Source organism: Sycon ciliatum, chromosome 6 (genome assembly GCF_964019385.1).
Source record: "Sycon ciliatum chromosome 6, ocSycCili1.1, whole genome shotgun sequence".
NCBI classification, from domain to species: domain Eukaryota; kingdom Metazoa; phylum Porifera; class Calcarea; order Leucosolenida; family Sycettidae; genus Sycon; species Sycon ciliatum.
Genome location: NC_088648.1, coordinates 27,360,073 through 27,385,179, shown reverse-complemented (window position 1 = coordinate 27,385,179; position 25,107 = coordinate 27,360,073). Strand labels below are relative to the sequence as shown.

General features: G+C 47.7%; 1 protein-coding gene across 3 annotated transcripts in view; it reads left to right on the top strand.

The window, feature by feature from the left end:
- Positions 1-25,107, top strand: part of LOC135819830 (sushi, von Willebrand factor type A, EGF and pentraxin domain-containing protein 1-like) — a 109,399-nt gene that overhangs the window by 38,496 nt on the left and 45,796 nt on the right. For all 3 annotated transcript variants that reach the window (XM_065333111.1, XM_065333110.1, XM_065333112.1), the window contains 3 exons: positions 6,307-6,477; positions 8,679-8,849; positions 10,749-10,919. In XM_065333111.1, coding sequence (XP_065189183.1) covers positions 6,307-6,477; positions 8,679-8,849; positions 10,749-10,919 — 513 coding nt within the window. The remainder of the gene's footprint in view (positions 1-6,306; positions 6,478-8,678; positions 8,850-10,748; positions 10,920-25,107) is intronic.

The window sequence follows — 25,107 nt, the reverse complement described above, 5'->3', positions numbered from 1 at the left end:
CTGTTCACTGCGCCAATGTTTCAGTCAACTCGTCACTCAGTTCACACCAGCCAACACGGTTCAATCCAACAATGGGATTAATCAATACATGCAATAAGAATAAATACAAGGAAAACGGTTCGGGATAATAAATTAGGACACTCAGGATCTGGCCGCCATTCTCGGGCTCTCTCTCTTGATCTCCTCGACCTTGCGCCAGGATCCGTCAATATGTACAATCACTACAACAAGTATCACGTGCGACCTACGTCGCTGGTAGACTGCATGGTACTACCCAGCGCTAGGGATAGGGCATGCCAAGTATGTGGCGAATGCGTACAGAAGGAACACAGTGCAGGTAGGTCTAGGATGCTTCTAGCATACTAGTATCAGCAGATTACTGAAAGCGCATCACTGACAGAGACAAAACATACATTACAACCAGAGTCATGCAACTATCAGCCATAGTTCAGTGGGACTACCACAATCTTGTGACGAATCGCGATCGCGGCTCCGAGGAGTCGGCGAGGACTCCGCACCATTCACGTACTCACCCTTTCTGCGCTTCAGTTTTCCAGCCAGGTTGTCGCCTGAAAGTCGACCTCAAGAGCGGTTGTTTATATCGATCAACTTTTCGACGATCTCGTCTGTGCTCTTGATTCGTCGGCCGCCACATCGTGAACGAATGAGAGAGATCAGCGCAAACTGCATGAGTTTCTGGATGACGCGTTTGCAGAACTTGATTCTTCCAAGGAAACAGCAACTGCAGCGTTTTCAATCCGCCAGGAAGCACCCGAGAACGATCGCCCAGGAGTTTCTGGTATTCCGTGACAATTCCCCATCGCAGTGGGGTGTTGATTTCAGCACCAGGCCTTGTCTGTGTTGCGCGAGAAGCAACAGGAGTCCTCTGACGACCAAATTTGCACGCAAAATGCTCGAGTCAACTAGGATCCTGAGACACTGCCTCCTTTGGGGTTGGAGCCATTTCTTCTTCAACATCACAAATCGACAACTAAAGGATAGTGTTAGGTAGCTGGAAAGTTTGTTCCGTCTTGAGATTATTTGAATTTGTTTGGCTGGCGTTCGACTCGAAACGCACATTTTAATAAGTCGGACCAAGTATGTATGCTTGCCATGCTGAACGTTTTTTACAGTCTTTTCCGGTATTTTTATTTGTTAAAAAAAAATAGAAAACAGGTACGCAGTTTACCCATTCAATTTCTGTATTTCGGCCAACCAGGGCCCTGATCTGTACCTCAGGGGGTCGAACAAGCCCGAGTTTGTGTGACTCAACGTCATAGATCTACTCACACACACAGCGAACTTGTGGTTGACGAGTGTGGTTGCGAGTTTTTTACGTCTGACGTCTTGCTCCCCCAACCGGGAGCATGGCGTCCATTGACTTCGGAATTTTGGATAGTGAAGGCTTGGAGTCACTGGCAAAGGCCAATAACGTCAAATGGGCCGGCCTAAGCCAAGTGCAATTGGCAGGCGCCCTGAGGGGAAAGTTGCAACCACTGGACGATCAGATCGACACACACAGGGTCACCAAGCAGGCAGGCGGATGTGAATGTACCAGTACTGATGCTACTGCGCTAACGAAGATGATGGTTGACCTGATGGAGACGGTCCGAAACCTGGTAGCAGAAGTTTCCGACCTACGAAAAATCTCCCTCGAAAAGGAGAAAGGAAAAGTTGCCGCCATTGCAGAGCTCAGGAAGGAGCTTCGCGCCCTGACACAACACCACCAGCCCATCGATGTCTCTAATCGCGCCCTCGACATCCACCAGGATGAGTACTCGTACCGTGCAGCTACAAACATTCCCGCAACGGGTGTACCAGTACCCACATCTGCACCAACAGGGCTTGAATCCGCAGCTCTGGGCGAGACATACACTAGTCGTACCCTCTCTACACCCGTACCCCGAACAAGCAACGCCAGTCGTACTACTGACAAGCCTGTCGGCACCAAGTACGACTGGTCGATCGTACGTGAAGCCGCCAACGTCCACAGGAAGCCCGCAGATCTGCGTGGAGGTAAGAAAATAACACGCAGAGTTGTATTCGTTGGGGGCATCAATATCAACTGCAGTGCTGATGATCTTGTTGCGTACTGTAGAAAGACGAATGTGGAAGTTACTGGCTGTAAACTGATCCCCTCCAGAACAGTGTATGGCACGTTGTACGCACATCTGACAGTTGCTGAGCATGACGAAAGAAATGTTCTGGAAAACGATTTCTGGCCCAAGCATGTAACAGCACGAGAATGGAAGTTCAAGAACCCACCCCTCCCCAAGAAATCATAAACTGTGATGTTGAATCCACACGCACCCATCTTTTTTCCCACTAGGACCACATCAACACCATCATCTAACAGTGTGTCAGGGCAACTGAACCCAGATGCACCTACCTTCACTCTCCCATCACCATACGATACCTCAGCCTTCATACCAAACAAACATCCCCATCATATGCGGCTAGCCACAACCAATGCTTGCAGCTGGTACCCAAAGGCCGATGAAATTAATAACATATTTGGTACTTCACTTGATGGTGAGCTGATCTACTCACCTCCCACCGCTTTAGGAGCTGCATCTGCGCCTTGATCCTTGAAGGGTGGTGGCGTTCCTACGGATGCGGAAAACCCGGCTTCCAGCCGAGTCTCACGCGAACCGTGAAATTTTGGTACTTCAGACATGGACATATTAGGCATCACCGAAACCTGGCTAACTCAGAAAATTCCTAACTCTGTATTATTGCCAACTGCCGCTTTTGACATAGTGCGAAGAGACCGGCCATCTCATGTCGCTCTGCGTGGCGGTGGTGTTGCTTTCTTACTCCGACCAGGACTCGCCTACGTCAGACGAGCAGACCTCGAGCCTGCCAACACCAACCTTGAAATCCTATGCATTCAACTTAAAAATGGCCACAAAGATGTCTATATTTTCTGCTGTTATCGGCCACCAAGGCAGGATCATTAAACCTTCCTCTCTGGCTTGCGTGAGTCCATCTCTTCTATTACGGACACTACGGCTTCCATTATCATCCTCGGTGACTTTAATGCTCGGCACAACGAATGGTATAGGCAGGACCCGAACACTGCTGCTGGAAGATGCCTTGTCGAACTGCTGGATGATACTGGTTTCACACAACTTGTACGCGACCGCCCAACACGTTTCTCCGCCGCAGGTCAGAGCTCTTCTCTCCTGGACCTTGTCCTCTGTAACCATCCATTCCTCATCCACAACCTCACCACACTTCCCCCTGTTTCTGATACCTGTCCTGTGGTATTTGATCTCGCAATACAGACTCGTTCCCAGCAACCAGTGCACTCTGATTTGCTCGTGAACAACTATGCAGCCACAGACTGGCCTGCACTTAATAACCACCTTTGGAGCCTCCCTCTTCTCGCTGCTGTACAAGAAGCCAGTAGTACAGATGAAGCATGGGTCTCCTGGCGAGCACTAGTTGACACAGCCATATTATCTTTTGTTCCGAAGGTTCGAAAACGAACAAATCGTTATGGAAAGCCTTGGTTCACCTCTGTGCACCATCGCCTCCGTCAACGTCGAGATCGACTATTTGCTGCAGCAAAACGTGTCAATACCCCTGAATGCTGGGCTGCTTATCGCATTTCAAGGAACTGCCTCGTCGCTGCCATCCGTAAAGCTAAACGTCACTTCTACGACCAGATGTCAGAAGGCCTTCATGCAGATCGAGGATCTTATGACTGGTGGAAGAGAGTCAAGAAAATGTGCCACATCAATTGTCCTCACACCGCTATACCTGATATACAAGGAGTCGATACCTTAGCGGTTACCGACCCTGAGAAAGCGAACATCTTCTGTCAACAGTTCGCCAAGAATAGTCAAGCTACACCGTCGTCGGATGCAGATCATCGTGATCTCGCCATGCCTTCTTCTTCGGAAACATTTGCCATCCGCCCTCTGTCTATCGTAGAAGTATTCAAGGCACTGTCGACCCTAAGTGTGCGAAAGTCTACAGCTGGCAGTCTTCCTAACAGGATCCTACGAGAGACAGCAGCAGTGCTCGCCCAGTCCCTCACTGCTCTCTTTAACCGCTTCACCACTTACCGATCCCAACCCCTTGAGTGGAAAGTTGCAATCGTTACCCCAATTTACAAGGGTAAGGGAAGTCGCAATGACCCTGCTAACTACCGGCCGATATCTCTGCTGAATGGTGTGGCAAAATGCTACGAAGCGTTAATCAGCCGCCAGGTGTATGCGTTTGTAGCGAAACACAAACTGCTGTCGCCGAAACAGTTCGGGTTTCGCCACCACCGAAGCACGGTTGACCAACTTGTGTATATCACATCAACTGTCAGCTCTGCATTTGATAACCGGGCCCAGTGTGATGCCGTCTTTCTCGATTTCTCGAAGGCATTTGATCGTACCAGCCATCGCCTCCTAGCCTCATGTCTGTCCGGTTGGTGTGCACCTGACTCATTCGCGTGGCTGATGGACTTCCTGGAAGGCCGGTCGATGTCTGTGCGGGTCGGAACCTCCTTATCAACCCATATGTCGCTCACCGCTGGTGTGCCACGAGGCTCCCACCTAGGCCCTCTATTATTGAACCTTTCTATCAACTCCCTTCCCAGCATTCCCCAATCCAGCGATCTGACTCTGTTTGCGGATGATTCCAACATGGTCTGCGTTTCTCCGCCTACTGTCGTACCCGCCGCGCACACTGCCTCCCTGCAACTAGACCTTGATAGATGTGTGAACTGGTCTCATAAAGCTGAAGCAGTTTTCAATGCTACCAAATGTGTCCATGTTCCCTTTCGCAGACCTAAATCAAACCCACCTGATCCCAGGACCGTCACCATGGCCGGTACGTTACTGACCCAGCCCTCTTCCCACCGCCATCTGGGCATCACCCTCACTCCTTCACTCAATCTGTCCCCCCATATTCAACACATTACCAGCACATTTCGAGGTCGGGTTTTTCTTTGAAACCACATGTCCAACTTCCTTCCTTTTCCTGCTGTGAATCTTTTGTATAAATGTTATGTTCGTCCCCTCCTTGAATATGCTGTTCCCGTTTGGATGTTTTCCGTTTCAGCCACCATGTCCACAACCCTCGATAAACTGCAGGCTACTGCTGCTAGAGCATACTTAAATCGTAAACTCAAGCGTCGGCCCGACTGGACGACTTCCAAAGAAGACCTCAATGTTCTGTCCTCTTGGGATTCTTTAGCATGGCGACGGCAGATTCTTGGCCTTGTCACTTCCAGCTACCCTCTTCCCAAAGCAGTCGTCACCCTTCATCCATAATTCTTCCTAAAGCTGGCACCTTCTTTCGTAAATCAACCCTTTTTTCTTTGAGTGTTGCCTGGAATAAACTTCCTGAAGATATTCGTTCACTCTCTACAACTGCGAAATTTAGTATTGCTGTTCGTCGGTATCATTCGCAATCAATGTTTTCTTTGAAAGGTATTCCTGACTTTTGTGTCTAGGCTAACCACATCTATGATAGTTTCAATAGTTTGTGTATATGTCAGTTATAGTAGTCCGCAATGCTGCTTTTCTAATTCTCATTATGATTAGCATGCAATGTACTACCCGAAGTACTGAATTTACTTCTTCTGTACTCTATATTCTAATGTATCTTCTACCTCTTCTCCCTTACGAACATACTTTCTCATTTTCCATACTTACTTAGGAGACTCCCTTCGATAGGCATCTATTTGCCTCTGGAGGATCCGTGAAATAAAAATCAATCAAAAAACATGATCAGTACTGTACATGTATATAAACTATTCAAAAATTTGGCTTTCGCTCGATTTTGGTGCGGGAGGCCCCGGGAATCTCTAATTTCTTTTGGTCTCTACTAAAATCCACATTTCAGTCCCTTTTGTCGACAAAAACTTTGGTGTAAGAAACAACTCTTGTGTGACTGCTATCCAGTTGAAAAAAATGTGAATAACGCTTAGGCTGGATGCCTGCATGGGGTGAAAATGGGAGTAGAAGGAAGGGAATGCGTGGACATGGCAGGGTGCGGTGGGACTGGGGTGGGGTTATAAAAAAACGAAGACCAGAAGAAAAAGCATATCACACAAGAACAACGAGTGCAGGACAAGCTGTGCGTACGGGATGGCACAACCACCCATTTTGGAATTTTTGTACAGTGAGTCAATGAACGTAGTGTGATGATGGACAACACTAATAATTTTAATAACTCCCTCCCTATATGACTGCATGCTTTACACCAAGCCAATGCTCGTGAATAAAAACACTTTCCTATACTGGTTTGAGGATTGGCACTCACAGCATATGCTGTATTTTCTTTGCGTCTTTTGTGTCACAGGAGTACCAGAATGCCCTCTGCTAATTGTTAATAATGCAGTTGTGTCAGGAGTCTCAACTAGAGTTAACAGTATTCGCAACATCACATGCAATGTCGGGTTTGAGCTTTCAGGTCACTCATTGGTGACATGTCTACCCAGTGGGGATTGGACTACCTTCCCAGTCTGCAATCGTAAGTATTTGCTATTTAAGTGTGTGCGAAATACCCATGTATCATATTTGAGCCCCGGCCAGCGAAAACAAGCACTTGTGTACTTGATATCAATCATCAAAATGTGACGTCAAAGTTTGGGCCGCGCAGTGAGCTGGCTTTTGAAGATTCTTTTTCGATCGAGTGGGTGTCTTTGTTGTCAAAGGAGTTTCAAGTGTCTTCAAATGTCTCTGGTCAATTGATTTTAGCGCTAGGTGAGAGCTTGTCACACGGAGGTTGAGTTTAGACACAGCGATGGCGACAGGTGTCGCGACAAAGACTTAGGTCCAGAGTTGTCAGCGTGAGACTCCCTGTACGAAGCGGCGCTGAAAGTTAGTTCGCGATCGGAATTATTTCTTTGGTGGCGATCTCGCTGAGTTTGTCCAGCAGTGGCGAGTCTCATATGCATAGCAACGAAGAGCCCTCATAAAATCGACACTGGATACTGGTGGCGACGATAGTCAGTGCTGGAGTAATAGCGACTGCGAGGAAAAGCTGATTGTCGACCCGCTGAGCGATCCGTATTTCTACATCGACAACAATGATGTTGCAGACACTGATGGAGGGCTTCTCACGGCGCAAAACAGAGCGTAGTATTATCAGTACTCTACCTTGCCAGACGACGCCAAGCTGGCTGCTGCCTGTGCTGAGAAAGGGGATCCCTAAAAACTCAAACCGGCTGAACGCTTTGGGGCAACATCTTCACGTGCTACAAAACGCGGGTATTCGCTCATATCATTGAAATACAATTATGCTGAAATCTTGGTCTGAGTGAAAGTGTGCAAGGGAGTGGATGTCAGTGGTATTGGTCAGTACATCTATCAGTATGGCAAGCTTTGGGACAATGCTCAAACTGCCTGCACAGAGGTCCCTGAACACAATTTGGAAGGCCAGCCACCAATCATCGTTTTGCACTCTGGTGTTGTAAAGAAGGTAGTGATGTATACGGAATATCGTCACACTTCTGAACTACTCATGCCTGCAGCACCAAGAGGGCAAGCCTGACTTGCATTCTATTTACTTACATGTACCTGTTCCACATCGCAATTAGAAACTGTCGGATCAACTTGCATGGAGTCACTAGGCATGGATGCTGCGCCAACTGTACCGAATCTTGACCTGTGTGACTTCAAACTCTATTTTCCATGCTTTCGCTTATCAGATTGCCACCAAACTTGATAACTTGAATGATTAATAGTGTAGAAACAATTTCGAGGGAAAAAATTTTTTGAAAAAATTACACATGTCCAGGTTTCTGCTGGCTGGGGCTCATTTTTCAAGCAGAAAATATTTACAACCTGGAAATATTTGCTGCTCTGCTCTGCTAGATTGGGATAATAATTATGAACTTCCGTGCACGTATGTTATAAGGAAGTAAGGGTGCGAGCCCTGAAACTTTAGCGGGATTTCCACAACAGTAGGATGGTCATAAGAATGGTGAAAAACGTAGCATGTGGTAAGACGTGCGACTGCCAAACAAAAGCACAACTACGCCATGACAGTCGTTTCACTCAAGGCCATTCCTTTAGATCTGATGCTTGAAGCTGAATCATGGAACCATCAAAACATAGCCTTAACACTTGCTTCAATTTGAGAGTCATTGAAGCAGCCGAGGACGTGAGCAATCTGGCAGCTGGTCATAAATTTGGCATTGATTGAGTCTGCATACATTGTATGCATTTCGTAATGGAAAGCTGTCACTGTGGCAACATACTGTGTGTGCAGCGAGTTAGGGAGGCAGTTCGCACACAAGTATATGGTACATGTCTTTACTCCGGGATTAAACTGGTCAATGGAACCTCTTGTATTGTGGGTTACAGTCAATAACCAACCCAGGTGTACCAACACCAACACGTGAACGAAAACCTTCCTCAAACATGCTTGCCATGCTTCTGCTACGTTAAAATTTTCATAGGATATCTCTACTCCTAAATACGTTCTCTCTGCTGCATACGTCGCTAAAAATTAATATAAATGTTATTTTTAGAGACATATGCAGCAAAGAGACCCTATCTTGGAGTTGACCTACCCTTTTCAGTGTGTATGTGGCTGCAGTGGAGTCTGTGAGTGGTTACAATTTATTTTGAAATCTTGTGAATAAACTTAAAACCAATGTATTTGTGCGGTCAACGGCCCATATCCATAAGATAGACCATACTTTCTCTTGGTCTCTTGCCTTTCAGGAGTGCCTCAATGTCCACTGTTAACTGTTAGCAACGGAATCGTGTCAGGGGGCTCCAATACAGTGAACAGCATTCGCAGCATCACATGTAATGCCAACTTTGACCTCTCGGGAAACTCAATGGTCATATGTCTAGCCACCGCGGCTTGGTCTTCAACTCCTGTGTGCAATCGTACGTGTTTGCTATTTTCTCTTTGTGAAATGTGCCCATCTACATTGGAACTTCTAATATCCTTTGCTAAAGTCACGGTCCATTTCTTGTGTGAAAACCCGCTAGCAACCTGCCAGCGTATCATAAGTTTGCTGTTCATTGTTTGTCCATACATTGTATGCATTTCATGAAAGAAAACTGTCAGTGATGCAACAAACCGTTCGTGCTGCAAGTGAAGAAGGTAGTCTGCACACAAACTATAAATTGGTAGATGTTTGTACTTCGTGACTACAAGTTGCGTGCGGGTGGTATAGCAACCCTTAACCGCATCTCATGTGTCTTCAAGTACCGTCAGTATATACCAGCAGACATACTTTAGCCCATACACAGCTAAGCTTATTTTAGATTTGTTTGGCTCTAAGCTGGTTTCCAACATCGCAAAATACATCTTCTGGATCATCCATTTCCTTGCTGTAGCTTTTCAGGAAGTAGAAAGCCATTCGCCTTTTCTGGTGGTGCGGCACTAGGCTACAGCAAATCAACCCATTCAGCGCTACTGGGCCTTGCCTATGGTACTCTGCATATAAATGCTAAAAACAGTGCCAATAGCAATTTCTAAACCTCCAGGGTTCTGGCAACTGGGGTCGAATCGATACAGTCCCCAAAACGAATAGCCATCACAATAGGGGACACAAGTTTGCTCAAATTCCGTGAAATATGCTAAATGAGTGCACTTGCAGCTGAAAGATTGCTGCAGGCTACCTTTTGTTCATTTATCTCATGGGGTTATTCTAACCGTTTTTTTCTCAGGGTTGTGCCTCCGCCGGGGTCCTGAGGTTTTTTCCGCCAGCTTTGGGCTGGTTAATTATCCGGCGGCCCCATTCACCACAGTGGTTCACCTTTTGCACCATGTAGGTCTGGTACATACGTGTACATGTATATGCGTGAGGTGGCATGCCCTTCTTCTTGCTCATGTATACACTACGCTAAGCTCTTCCTTCTTCCACTGTGAGTGAACAAAGACCACACTACTACTGTGATCTGTATCGTTCTGTTGTGTGTGGGTGTGTCTGCGGTGTACGCAGACGTCAGCTAGCTGGCAAAAAAAGTATCCTGTTTGCATATTTAGCTGGATTCAGTGCATACCTGTCCAGTGGTTAGTGTTTTCTTTCCTTTTTTGCCAATACTGCATATATTGTGCATGTCTTTACTGTCAAGGGGTTACTAGTGCTGGCCCATTGATAGCTGTAGGGAAGTTGGTGGGGTTGCTTTTGTAAAACTCAAGTTGGGATCGACATGATCATGCTAAGTCAGGCACCAAGGAAAACGTTCATCAGGTTTTGGATAATGCTTGGTAAAGTTGCCTATAGAATGCAATTTGCATCTTTGGAGCGTTTTTTACAGCCGGGCTGCTACCAACAGTAATTTGGGAACTTGTGGCCAGGCACAAAGGGTACATGGAAGCGGCAAAAGGAGTTTCTCTGAACTTATGTCAGTGGTTGTGAGACTTATCCCCTCACCCCACCATTAGGCACTGCATCAGCCTCTAAGGTTTACAGGGAGCTAACGGCTGTCATGAGCTCCCTTTGTAAACGGATACTATCATTTACTGCTCTTTGCATGCGGGGAAAGGGACGGTACTAAGCAGGTGTACGTCTTATCTAGATACATACTGAGTGAGTTCCACTGCATGTTCTGTATTTCTTGCAACACCCCAATGCACATTTGGAACACTGGCCAATGTAAAGAGGGTGAGTGTCAGCCAACAAGGGCAGATAAGCAGTGCATTTTCAATTTTGTGACGCAGGAGGAAGGCTGTCATTAGAGTTGGTGGGGCCAGTCACAAGCAACAGCAACCTGTACTTGTAGGTGATATGGAACGCTACATTCTCCTTCATGATTCGGTGTTTTGGTGTGCAGCTCGACCATGCCCTGGCCCACCGAACACCAACAATGGAGTGGTCATGTCTGACCCTTCAGCATCCTATGCATACGGTGACAGTGTATATGTACAGTGCAACACTGGACATAGTGGTAGTGATAACATCACATGCACTGCTGATGGAACCTGGAGCACGTTGACATGTTCTGGTACGGCATTTTTTCCTTTACAATTAATTACTGTATTCCAGAATCCATGGTGGGCCACTGTAGAAGCATCATGAACGTTATTTGGAAGAGTAGATATTAGCAGTAAGGGTGCAATAATATTTTGCTTCTCATGGCTACTTTAACCCCTTCCATGCCGGGCCCCTTTTCTCCAATCGGCCAGCTGTCCAGCGCACTGACTCTCTTGGTGTACATGTAGTTTGCGCGCACAACTCTGAACGAAAAAAATCAGAACCAAGCGAGTCCGTCATGGTAGATCTAAGGGACACAGAAACACCGGGGCCACTTCCACCTCCTCTCCAAACTACTCCACCGTGCCTCGGAATTGCACAACAACTCAATTCAACGTTCTTGTTCGACATCTTGCTCAAATTCAAGCAATTTTCACGATTTGAACTGCGCTGGAAAGCTGAGATCCAAGCGGGTCATTTGATGTGCATCACGCATGCGTAATGTGAAAGGGAAAACCCGTAGCACGTTCCAAAAAACTGCGAAGTCATGAACAAAACAATTCGCGTTCGCTCCGGGCCGTAATTTCCGTGTTCATCCTGTTACCATTTAGAAATTCTTTATCCTATCGCAAAGAACTTGATATCAGCGGAAAGATGCGCTCAAGACCTTTCCGACGATGTGTTGATTGCCGCGATGCGGTTATGTTTCACGGAGTTACGATAGGTTGTTCGCTAGTCTATGCAGTGCGATATAATGGGCGCTCGCTCCCGGCCGTGATTTCCGTGTTCTTCCTGTCGCCGCTCAGTGAGTCTTTAGCCTATCGCGACGAACTTTATATGTTCAGCAATGCCTTTACCCGTACACTTCCTGCAGTGTGAAAGAAGTAAGGCCTGCAGTCCATAGAGAGTATAACCTGGCTGTATTCCCGTAGCTATGAAGAAGACGTTACTTCAGTAACATATGGCTCTAGTCAGGGTCCACACAGCTTTAATTTGGTGTTATTCCAGGAGCTATGCAGAAGACGTTACTTCAGTGACGTCTGGCGCTGGCCAGGGTCCACACAGCTTTAATTTGGTATTTGTTTGTTTGTTTGTTTGTGTTACGCCTGGCGCTATCCCGTATCTGTCCCGTACCGTACCATCAAACACAGCTGGCCATAAACAGCTGGCCACAATATTTGCTGGCTCCCGTATCTGTCCCGTACCGTACCGTACCATCAAACACAGCTGGCCACAAACAGCTCCCCGCAATATTCTTCTTATTATGTATACGACTCCCTGATGTATAGGGATACTTTCTGGAAAGAAATAGGGAAACGAGGAAGAAATGCAATTAGAATGGACGTTAGTTGCCGAATAGGTGATAGGATGCGTCAGCAAAAACATACTTTGGAAGAGAGATCCCGTTGTCTCCTTGAAGGGGCGAGTCAGAGCCGGTCAGAGGAAACGTAGGAAGAGAGATCCCGTCGACTCCAGAACGCCCGTGATCGGCGGAGTCAGCGCAGGTCCCAGGAAACGTCAGGACAGACATCCCGTCGACTTCAGAACGCCCGTGATCGGCAGAGTCAACGCCGGTCCCGTAGCTATGCAGTAGACGTTACTTCAGTAACTCGTTGAAACGTGTTTGCAATACAATGATGTAGCTAATCAAAGGAAAAAAAACATTTCCATCAGTTCTAACAACATGCATGATGAGCTAGGCAACAAAGCATAGCGTAAGGCCCTGAGCTTCCAAGCTCTCTTGTTTGTTTGTTTGTGGCAGACGGATCTCCATCTGGCGCTATCCCGTATTTGTCCCGTACTGTACCGTACCATCAAAGACAGCTGGCCACAAACAGCTGGCCACAATATTCAAATTGGGCTTTAAATGCAAGATCATGACGTGAAGCAACTTGGAAGAATTAGTATGAATGCGAAGTGTATCGGGTATTGCATGTAGGGCGATTGTGCGGGTTCAAATCCCAGGTTATGCCAAAAAAATAGGGGAATTGAAAAATTACTATGCTTTTTTGCCTAGGTTATCAAGGTGGCAGGCGGTGTCGTATTACCCTCGACCGTACCTGTCCCGTAAAGTACCTTACCATCAAAGACGGCTGGCCACAAACAGCTGGCCCCAATATTCAAAGAGGGCTTTCAAATGCAAGATCTTAACTTGAATCAATTTGGAAGAATTAGTATGACTGTATGCGAAGTGTATCGGACGATGCATGCAGGGCGATGGTGCGGGTTCGAATCCCAGGTTTTATCTTGATAATAAATAGGAGAAATGAAAAATTTACTTTGCTTTTTTTGCCTAGGTCATCAAGGCAAAAACGCATAGCGTAGGGTCCTGAACTTCCAAGCTCTCTTGATTCAGCATGTTGGGCTGGTATTTTACGGGAGGTATTCGACAATTACATTCGGGGGAGTCTTATTTACTCACCTCCCATGCCTAGGAGCTACATCTGCACCTTTATCCACAAAGGTGGTGGCATACACACGGATGCGAAAATCTCGGCCTCCAGCCCAATTTAAGGGGGAAGTTAAGCCCAAAAGCCTGTTTTCACCAGTTGCAGTTTTCGGGTTGATGAGTCGAATGCCATGGTCTTGGTCCGAGGAAGCTGAGACACCCCCTTCCTCCTTTATTCCAAATCAAACTCGCCACTTCTACCGAAACTGGGTGATTGTGCCCAACTAGATTGGGATATGCATCTAAAAGCGCCATTTCGTTCCTATAGAAGCACGGATAACTGCGATTGGCCCACTGGTTTTGGTCCGAGAAGGCTGCGATGCAGAATTCGGTCCTTATTCCCAATCGAACATGGTTGAATAAGCGGTCACGTTCTCATGCGTACACCAGTCACCTGGTCACCGTGACTGCAAGCCAAAACTTTCACAACAAGGTTCAACTCAAAGGTTTGAAGGTTCAACTCGAGTGACAGGAATACGCTCCAACAGGCTAAAAGAAACGTGTTTCTAACTTTGCCGCTCAAGTATTTCGCATAGCACCACAGAAAATGATGCACATCTTGAAAGGTCTTTCCCTCAGCTTTCCAATCAAAGAAATACTGCCACAGTTCCATATGTTTTCTTTTGTAATGAAACCACAAGTTCTCCAGAGTGAAAGGCCTTCTCGCTTGTGACATTGTGTTCGTTTCAATGCAGTTGTATCTCGACTCCGCCGTACCCCTGATGTTTACGACGTGGGATACGCTACGTGCGCTATGTGCGATTTTCTGTTTGCGCTGTAGTTGTATGTTTTATGCATATGCTTTTCTGATATACGCTGTCATTTTCACGCTATAACTACCCTGTGGTTTTAGTGTTTGTTTTTATTATTCGATCAAGTGAAATATACTGTCAAGAGTTAATAGTTGTCCTCGTGCTGTGTGGTCGTTCGTTCCTGACTTTTAGAGTACCAGAAGGGTTCGCAACATTTGGCGACCACACCACGATCGAAGTGAGCATGGCAGAGGAACTACATCATTTGGAAGCCAGCTTTATCGCCAACGGAATTCGATATGGATTTGAAGGCGATGGGTTGATGGGATACGTGGAGAAGAGGCTCCGACAGTGCGAGAGCGCAGTTCCAGACGGCAAGTGGGTGCGCTCCGCATAGAGTTTGACGAAAAGCTCGTCAAGAAGATGATCGAGCGCATCGCCAGGGTGCATGAGGGTGATGGTGACGCCGCACGTGTGAGGGGGAGGTACAGCGGAGGCTCCCTGTCACAGCGGTGAGAATAGGCCTTTAATGAAAGTCCCGACATACGATGGAAGTCAGCCACTGGAGCGTCATCTCGACCTGTTCGAGGACATTTGTGTCAAGAACGAAAAGGAACTGTATTGGCTGCTGTATCTATCAGGAAGCAAAGTGAGATTTGCTTGCCTCGCTCGGAAGGACGCAAGAAGTAGAAGCGCAAGAAGTAGAAGCGCAAGAAGTATAAGTTCAAGAAAGAGAACAAGGAGAAGCTGAGGACAGGAGAAAGGCGATACTGCTCAGCAAGGAAGAAATGAGCGGCGAGACTGTGTGGAACACGGAGATCGGATGTGTGTTATCTTGTTCAGCGCCGGGCCCGGATCGAAGCAATGGACCAGTGACCGTGTCGTTTGTCAAAGTCCACATCGATAAGCGTCATGAGTTGACTGAAATGGTGTTCACTGATATTGCACCATGGCCACCACTGCAGCACCAGGTTACGCGTAGTGAGCCTCGAATCGCTTGACTTGTCAGTTGTGGTACGACGGTGTTGCGAAACCACAAGTTCTCAAGAGTGAAAGGCCTTCTCGCTCGTGACATTGTGTTCGTTTCATTGCAGTTGTATCCCGACTCCGCCGTATTGCTGATGTTTACGACGTGGTATACGCTACAGGCTCTATGTGCGGTTTGCTACATTTTTCAGTTTTCTAGTGTGCTCAACAAAGTAACAAGTTAGTTTCAAATTCCAAATAATTTCTCGATCGGCGCATTCTCTGAGTATACTCAAATGTGGCCGGTTCTCCACGGAACCGACGTGGATCGACTGCGACATGTCTCACCTTGACGAAGAGTCAGATCGCACTCGTCTCAGCAACATATGGGCGACTTCAAGCACTTAAAAGTATATCGATATCGCATTTTTCTCAGAAACGGATCTACTCGTCTATAGGAATCCAGCAAAACGCAAGCTCATCACACCCTTCCCCTCATTGCGTTACATATTCTTCTATATATATTGGTCATATTGCACTAGCACCACCATTCCTTCCTGATTCTGGACGACAAACTACTAAAACTACTAATCAACCTGCCCAATTACCTTCTTCCTTCTCAGTGCTCTCACTTAACTGCCGCTCCGTAGTAAATAAGTTAGCTGAGCTTAGTCAAGTCTGTGAGCAGTATTCTCCAGACATAATCTGCCTATGTGAAACGTGGCTGACAGCTGCCATAGACGTCTCAATTCCAGGCTACACGTCATACCGCCTGGACCGCCCACCTACGACCAGCTCTGATAACCTTCCAGCAAGAGGCTATGGCGGTGTTGCTACTCTTGGAACTGACAGGTCGCTCATGTCCATCAAGCGCCCCTTCGACCTTGAGCGCTGTGGGCTGGAGGCGGTTTGGCTCGAATTGCGGCCAGTGATCCTTCCCTCACTCCCCCTCATCATCTGCTCTGTTCACAGACCCCCTGGAGACAGCATCTCCCAAGTCCAGGTATTTAGTGACCTCCTAGAGGACTGTCTGTTCAACACTAGCCTCCCTAATTCTGCGATTGTACTTGAAGGAGACTTGAATGCTCGCCACTCTGACTGGTCTCCTAAAGACACCACGAATCATGCTGGAAGGGAGTTCTGCAACCTCATCACTTGTTTTGGCCTTGAGCAAATGGTGACATTCCCCACACACTTTACCCCCCATGGCTCAACATCGTGTATTGACGTTGTGCTCACGGATCAACCTCATCTACTACTCTCTGTTACATCTCTTCCTCCTCTTGGTGCACCTGACCACGCATAGATCCTCAGTCATTTCCTACTGCCTACTGATGCTGTTTATCGAGAGGAACCTGCTGCAAACGGACATCCCGCTGCTGCACCCCAATACCACTTCAGGAATGTTCCTAGAAAGCCGGAATATGACTTTAAATCCGTGCCATCTATCCGTCTGGGATAGTGTGAATGCAGAGCTCGCTGACATTGACTGGAGCTGGCATCTGCGTGCCAGCAACGTCAATGATGCGCTTTCGCACTTTTCTTCCATTCTCAACAGTGCCCTTGAGAAGCACCTCCGGCCGTTCGGAAAGCAGCCGTATTCACACCGCTGGCCACGGCCCAGTCAGCCACTCTGGGTTGATGCCCATCTCCGCACAGCAATCAAGTGGAAATATGATCTCTATAGCATTTTTAAGAAGCACCGAACACAACAAAACAAACAAGTATACCAACAGCAGCGAAATATAGTGAAAACCCTGACGCGGACAAAGTACAGAGCTTATATCCGCTCAGTGCAAACTACTTTGCAGGGTAGACACCGTGAATCGCTTCACCAGTTTGTGAGACAAGCAAAAATTCGAAACGTACACGGGAAATTCCGTCACTCACCACAGGGACTCAGCAGGCGGCTAACCCTTTGGCCAAAGCTACCGCATTAAACGCCCAGTTGCTTCTGTGACTCGGCCAGATGACCAGTTGCTCTCTATTCCCCCTATTCTCTACCCCTCGGAGCCCTCAGCTTGTTTCACGTCCGTCATCACCACAACTGCCACTGTCCGGCGTCATCTGAAGAAGCTTCCGACGTGCAAGGCATCTGGTCCCGACGGCATCCCCAAAAGCGTCCTCAAGGCCCTGGCACCATCCATAGCATTCCCTTTGTGTCATATTTTCAACATGTCATTTACAACGGGCATATTCCCTTGCTCATGGAAAACAGCGAAAGTCATACCTGTATACAAGAAAGGTTCCCGCCACGAACCTGTAAACTACCGCCCTATCTCTCTTCTTCCCTGCGTGTCCAAAGTATGTAAACACATCTTTTATGATCACTTATACAGACATGTTTCGCCGTTTCTGAGTCCCGCACAATCAGGGTTTCGTAAAGGCGACTCCGCCTCCCTACAACTGACCCGCATTGTGCAGCAGGTGTGCCAGCAGAGGGATAACAGAGCGCTTGCTGGTATTTGCTTGTTTGACTTGAACAAGGCATTTGATACCGTCTGGCATCGAGGCATTTGGCATTAATTTTGATACCGTAACTGTGCTTGGCATATCCTCGGCTGCAGAGCCAGTATTGTCAGGCGTTCCTGAAGGATCAATTATTGGTCCCCTACTATTTTTACGTAAACGATTTACCTGCAGTCTTCCCTGGAACGTCTCTGTTTGCTGACCACACGACCCTTATCACCTCATCAGCTTCCCTCACTGGCCTATCAAAAACAAAGATCATGCTCTTCCCGCCCCAGCCAGAGTTCACAACCCTCATCCATGCCAACTTTCCAGATCCAATTGACATAGTGTCTTCTCACAAACACCTTGGCATTGTGATTGACTCTGCACTCTCTTGGGTACCTCACATCGAATATAACTGTAAAAAATCAAGTAAATCCTTAGGAATTCTCTCCCCCCACTGCTCCTACCTCCCACTTTCTTGCAAGCTACATTTTTATTTAGCCTACCTTCGCCCAATATTTGATTATGCCAATACGTCTTGGGTTGGATTATCCTCTTCCGCTGCTGCAAAGCTTGAAATACACCACAAGAAAATCCTTAAAATTCTCCTCCGTCAACTCCACATGCTCTCATCATCCGCCCTTTATAAAATCGCTCACACAACCCCGTTATCACATGGATGCAGTGCACGCCTGGCTTCTCTTGTCCATTCTATTAAGCTTGAGTTGTGCCCACCTCATCTCATGTGTTTTAATTGGTTCTCTTACTCCCTAAGTGTAACTCATCCACTCTTTTGCGCTCCCCTCTCTTTATTGCTTATTCTGTTTGGCTCACTCTACCCAGAGAAATTAAGGATCTGACCTCACTCCGCCTGTTTAAGATCCGTGCCGCTCCTTATTTACTACGACATAAATAGCTCATTATCCACATGTCCATTGCGTCTCTGTGTTTTTCACTGTTTTTATTTGACATTATCTTTCTTTACGGAGTTGTTGTTGCTGTTCATTTTGGTACTCTTTCTTTTCCCTCCCCTTACTTTTATTTATCGCCGTGGTTGGCAATCACCCACTCTCTTCACATTGGCAATTGTTTCCACCGAGTCTTGAGATGTTGTAATAAATATACTTGGTCCGTTTCATCGCAATTGTCGCTTATCTATCGCAACTAAGAACAGGAGATTTTTTACCGCTCTGTAAAATTTCCAATAGGCATAGTGAAGAAGCGTCATACAGGATTCCTGTCCGCCACAAGAAATAAATTCAGCGATGGAATCTGATGAACCAAGTCGGGAAAGGAAGGAAGCAAAGTTACAAAAATGTACAAAAGAAAACAGCGACGGAGCGCGTTCTTGCACTCACGCTTTAGTTTATCCGACTCTGGCTCTGTATCACTCAAGCTGATGCCACTTGAACTGACATTCGCTGGTGTGTATAGCTGCTGGCGTAGAGTATCTCTTGCTTTCTCCGCTTGGCGCATGGCAGCGATGGGAAAGGAACAATCGTAGCTGTCACTTTGGCACTTGGAGGAACGTGGGCAGCGTGACCCGTCTGTCACTACAGTCCTGTGTGTTCAACAATGTTTTTGAATCAGACATACATCCCTCTCCAGACAGCTGTCATACGCTCTGCTGGATACGCTGACCACGCCTCTTGTACTGCCGCTGCCAGGTCGGACAATGTCTTTTTTGCCACCGTCTCGCCATCAGTTTGAAGGCTTGCAAAGAATGCCGGGTCATTGCAGTTCAAACGTGGCGACTGAGCTGGCTGGCCTGGCCGTGACTGTCACGCTCTCGTGGTCAGGATGTCGATTTCCCCTGCTACAGTTCCGGTCTTTGAGCAGCGCTAGGCTTTTCGCTGCAGTGAATGTGTGCATTCACTGCAGTGCATTCACTGCAGCGAAAAGATTCCCACTTTCCCATCAAAATTGTACCAATCACGATGCCACTGGCGCTAGTAGCGATGGTTTTTTTCTTTTTGGTCTCCTTTGATCTTGCCATCACAACCTCCCCAACGAATGTGAGTTAGATATCCAGATCGGACTGGGTTTTACCTGTCAAAAGGTGCGTGGAAGATAAGCGACAATTGCGATGAAACGGACCAAGTAAATATAAACGGATATATTCGTCCTTCGTCCTCAAAGGGTTAAGAGAACCAGAGGGTCATAACAGACGGTGAAAAGCTCTTTGGTGGGGAGAATGTTATGAAACCACAAGCCCTCAAGAGTTAAATGCCTTCTCGCTTGTGACATTGTGTTCGTTTCAATGCCGTTGTATCTCGACTCCGCCGTACCCCTGATATTTACGACGTGGCATACGCTACGTGTGCTATGTGCGATTTGATGTGTTCGCTATAGTTGTATGTTGTATGCATATGCTTTTCTGATATACGCTGTCATTTTCACGCTATGTTGCAAACCACCAGTTCTCAAGTGGGAAAGGCTTTCGCGCTTTTGGCATTGTATTCGTTGCAATGTTGTATTTCGACTCCGCCGTACCGCTGATGTTGCTGCATGGCATACGCTATATGCGCTGTGTGCGTTTTGCTGTATACGCTGTTATGTCCCGTTTGATATGCGTATGTTTTGCATGTACGCTGTTTTGCATGCTATAAATAGCTGGTGTTAATAGTGTGCATTGTTAATTATTCGATGAAGTGAAATATACTGTTTAAAGGAAAAGAGATGTCCTCGTGCCGTGTGGTCATACGATCCTGACAATTTAGAGAATCTTAGAGGGTTCACAACATTTGCCGACCACGCCAGGATAGGAGCGAGCATGGCAGAGGAACTATGGAACAATTTGGAAGCCAGCTTTATCGACAATGGAGAGCGGTTAGGATTAGAAGGCGAGTTGTTGAAGGTACATGTGGAGCAGAGGCTCCAACAGTACGCGGAGCGTGAGGAGCGCAGTGCCAGACGGCGAGAGGAGGCGCTCCGCACCGAGTTTGACAAAACACTAAAGGAGGTTAACGAGCGCATCGCCAATGCGTATGAGGGTGATGGTAAAGCCGCGATGGGAGGTACAGAGGAAGCTCCCAGTCACAGCGGTGGGCGTCAACCGTTGATGAAAATCTCCTCATATGATGGAACGCAGCCATTGGAGCGTTATCTTGACCAGTCTGAGGACATCTGTTCCAAGAACGAGTTCGAAGAAAGCGAATGGCTGCTGCGACTGCGCATCGCGCTAGCGGGTAGCAAAGCGGAGAGGATATGTATTGGATGTGCAATAAGTACGAGGAAGCAAAGCGAGAGTTGCTTGCCTCGCTCGGAAAGACTCCGGATAAAGCGTGGAAGACATTGCTGACAGGCAAGCAGCGGTCAGATGAGTCGTCTCACCAATACGTTGTCCGTGTTTGCCGAGAGGTAGAGGTGTGGGCCACACTCGCTATGACAGAAGATGGCGAGGTCGACACCAAGTATAGCGCCGATATAGGTAAAATGGCCCCGGTGCTGCAAGCAATAGCAAAGCAGGTAATCTTGGAGCAATGCGGACCTGAGATGAAGACGTATCTGGTCGAACGGCAGTGCTACGGGATGTCTCTGCGCCAGGTACAGGAGCACGGCGCGTCTTACCAGGTCGCGCACGGACGACAGGGTGATACTGCCAGGAAGCCAGTAGAACGATCCAAGGCAAGGCCCACGGCGTCGGCACAGTGCATGGCGATATCGGTCGCAGATGGAGAGAAGCAGCTAAAGTCGCTGCCACAGGAAGGGAGAAAGGTTTTTCTGCAGTGAGAAAGACTCTGCTGGAACTGCCTTAAGTTAAGTATGGCCATATGGCCAGAGAATGTCGGTCAGGCTCGAGATGCACGAAATGCCAGAGGAAACACCACTTGCTAATACATGATGTGTTGGATAGAGCAGGTTACAGCCGGGAGAAACCGACTGAGATAGTAATGGAGAAGAATGTTGGATCGTGCTGCCTACACTCGCCAAGTGTGCGGCTGATGACCGGAGTGGCACGAGTTGAGGGAAGAACTCGAAACGCGAAGGTTCGCGTGTTCCTGGACTCGGGTGCTGAGGTGTCATTCGTGACTGCAGCGTTGGTGTCAGCAATCGATGCAGAACACGTTGGGGTTGAAAATGTAGAGGTGAAGCCGTTCGGCGCGGAACCAACCCAACAGTGCATGGATAAGTACGCCATCACGATCCAGGGTAGCTCCGCCAGCATTCGGGTACGCGCGTTCGTGAAACCAACGCTAGAGCTGGACCTGACGTGCGCAAGTCCGCAGACTATTGCGCAGTGGCACAGTTGGGGGGTAGAGCTGAGTGACAAGCCTCAACAAGGGACATCAGACGAAATACACATGCTGATTAGTGCAGACTATATCAACGCGGTACTGCACAGCAAGAAGGAAGTTAATGGTGAGACGGTGTGGAACACAGAGATAGGTTGTGTATTATCTGGTCCAGCGTCTGCACCAAGTCGAAACAGTCAGCCGGTGACGGTGTCATGTGTCACAGCCCACATCGACAAACTATGGCAGTTGGATGAACCTCCAGACCAGCATCAGCACCTGCCATCTTTCCCGCTATGTCGCCAGGGCAGCGGGTACCAAGTGGGTCTCTTGTGGCGAAATGAGCGTCGCCCAACGGATAACTATGCTCAAGCTAGAGTCATCGCAACGCGGCTTCTTGAAAAGCTGAAGAGGAATGGGAAGCGTGCGCTATATGATGATGTGCTGATCAGGAAGTACCGCGAGCTTGGAGCAATTGAGCTGGAGCCATGTGAGAGCAATGCAGGGTACTATGTACCTCATCATGGTGTATTCCGCGAGCACGCTGCAACCACGAAGTTAAGAGTGGTGTTCAATGCCTCGGCGACGGCTCCAGATGGCAAGTCGTTGAACGACATGGTTGACCCTGGACCGTTGCTATTGCCGAGTCTCGCAGGTATGCTATTAAGGTTCCGTGAATATAAGAGCGCGCTGCAAGCGGACATCCGCAAGGCTTTCTTCATGGTCGCGGTTATTATTTTTTATTATTTATTTTTATTTATTCACAATCACGTGGCACTAGCCAATGAAATGGTGATGTGGGCGATAGCCAGCCATGGCGGTAATAGAGCTAGAGGGGAGAAAGAAAAAGAATGAAAGGGGAACTGCAAAGCAAGAGTAGTAGTAGTAGTAGTAGTAGTAGTATTTATTATTTGACTAGGGGAGTCCCAACAGGCATGGCTTTGTTACAGGGAACCCTAGGTGAATCTTTGTGAGGTGACCAAAAGTACCAGCAGATTGTGCCTGACGACAGTTTGGAGGAAGAGTGTTCCACCGACCTGCCGCCAGAAAAGAAACTGAGCGCAGTCCATACCCAATATGTACAGTAGGTAATACTAAGGCAGCTGTATCCTGGCCACGAGTACGAGCATTTGTGTGCGGGCCAACTGAACGCAGGAGAAACAGTGACTGAAGGAGGGGGCTAGTAATTGATGACAAGCAGCGATAGACCAAAACGTATAGTTTCAAATTAACTCGTTGCTCAAACGAATACAGATGACACCGTTGTAAAACTAATGCAGTTGGGGTCATTCTATCTAAACCAAATGCCTTCTTCATCGCAATATGGCTGACCGTTACAAGCCTGTTATATAGGGTAGTTTTCAAACAGTGCACATACGCATTACTTGCATATTCTAGAGTAGACTGTATAATTGACAAGAAGAAAGTTCTCCGAGCTGTAGCTGATAAATTGCGACGGCCATGAGCAAAACAGGCTAGTTTAGCGAAGACCACTGAACACACCTTTTCTACTTGTGGGCGGAACGTTAGATACTCATCGATAAGTATACCGAGGTATTTCACAGTAGAGACAGGGGAAATGACAATACCTTTACAGGTCAGGTACAGGGCTGGGCTCAGTGCAGGCAGGGCAGGACGCCGTATCAACATGAACTGTGTTTTAGTGGGGTTGAGCAGAAGGCCTTTCTCATCAAGGTATTGCTCTAGCAACCGCATACTATCCTGCAAGCGTAGCATAATTGTAGCCACATCAGAGCCGAATACGTAGAACGCAATATCATCAGCGTACAGCTGCACGACACTCTGGTGAAATATATCGGGTACCCGGCGAATGTAGACGCAGAAAAGCAAAGGCCCAAGAACAGACCCCTGGGGGACCCCTCTTGTACAGGGTTTGGTGTCACCCTTCTCACCATTGACAGTAACCTGCTGGCTGCGGTTCGTGAGATAGTCTGAGAACCACTTGAGGACAGTGCCGCCTAAGCCAGTGGTGGCTAGCTCTCCCAGCAGACCTGTGTGCTGCACACGGTCAAACGCCTTGCTCATATCCGCAAAGACTACTCCGCATTGGTCACCGTTGTCAAGTGCTCTGTTCCATCTGTCTATGCAAAGTGTCAGGGCATCCTCACAGCTATGGTGTGAGCAGTACGCAAATTGTTCAGCTGGTATGGCTGACAGGTCTGGATTCTGGGTGAAATATGAAGTGACTTGCTTGTGGACAACCTTCTCTAGGATCTTGGCCGCGATAGGCAACAGTGAGATTGGCCTGTAGTTGGTGGCTGAGGTCTTATCACCAGATTTGTAAACAGGGCAGACATGGGCATGTTTGTAGGCAGCAGGAAAGATGCCAGAGCGAAGAGACTGGTTGACGATAACAGTTAACGGATACGAGACTGAATCTCTGCAGGATTTCAGGATGCAGGACGGAATATCATCGGAGCCGGTGGCTTTGTTGGATACCAGAGATTCAAGCAACTTGGAGATGGTATCGACGCTGACGGTATCAAACTCCAAAAGAGTAGTGCTATTGGGGTCTGCAACGGGTAGGGGCAGCTCGATTGGTCTGGCAGGGTCATGGACGATCTCGGCGAAGGTAGTTGTCAGATCGGCGAGTGTGGCTGCTGGGGCAGCCCTCACTGCTGTTCTACCAGACAAGCTATTGATAATGGCCCATTGGCCTCGTGGGTCATGGCGACGATTTTTGAACTCTCTGATGTAATACTGTGACTTCAGCTGCCTGTTGAGGAGAGTGCCTTCTCGCCGTATTGCACGATACCTCTGCAGAAGCTGTTGATCTGACGGGTGAGTGCGTACTTTTCTATGTAGGTGGATTCGTTGCTGGAGGAGGTGTTTCAACTGAGGTGTCACCCATGGCTGAGGCTTCGGTTTACTGAAAGCTGGTGAGACCACGGGGCAGATCGGTGAATGTTTGTCTAAAACTCGAGTAATACAGTGTGAAAGCTGGGTGACTTGTGCATTGACATCAGCTGACTTGGGGAGAGGCTCCAGAGTGCTGTCGATATCATCACAGAGTGTAGCGGGGTCAATTGCATGTGGGAGCGGTTTGCGCACGAATTTGAGGCGGGAGTTAGCTTGCTGCGTGGCTTTGTAGGAGAAGTTAGTCAGAACGAGATCATGGTCGATCACGCCGTCTACAGATACTACAGTTGTCTTAACATGTGGTGCGGCAGCATAAACGAGTATTAGATCCAGACATATCTTGGCAAGTCGCGTTGGTGAAGTCACGACATTGCGGAGGTGAAACTCCTCACACAGATTGGACAGGTGCTTGTAATGGTGGTTATTTGATGATTGCTGTAGCACATCAGTGTTAAAGTCCCCTAGTACAATAATCCTGCTAAA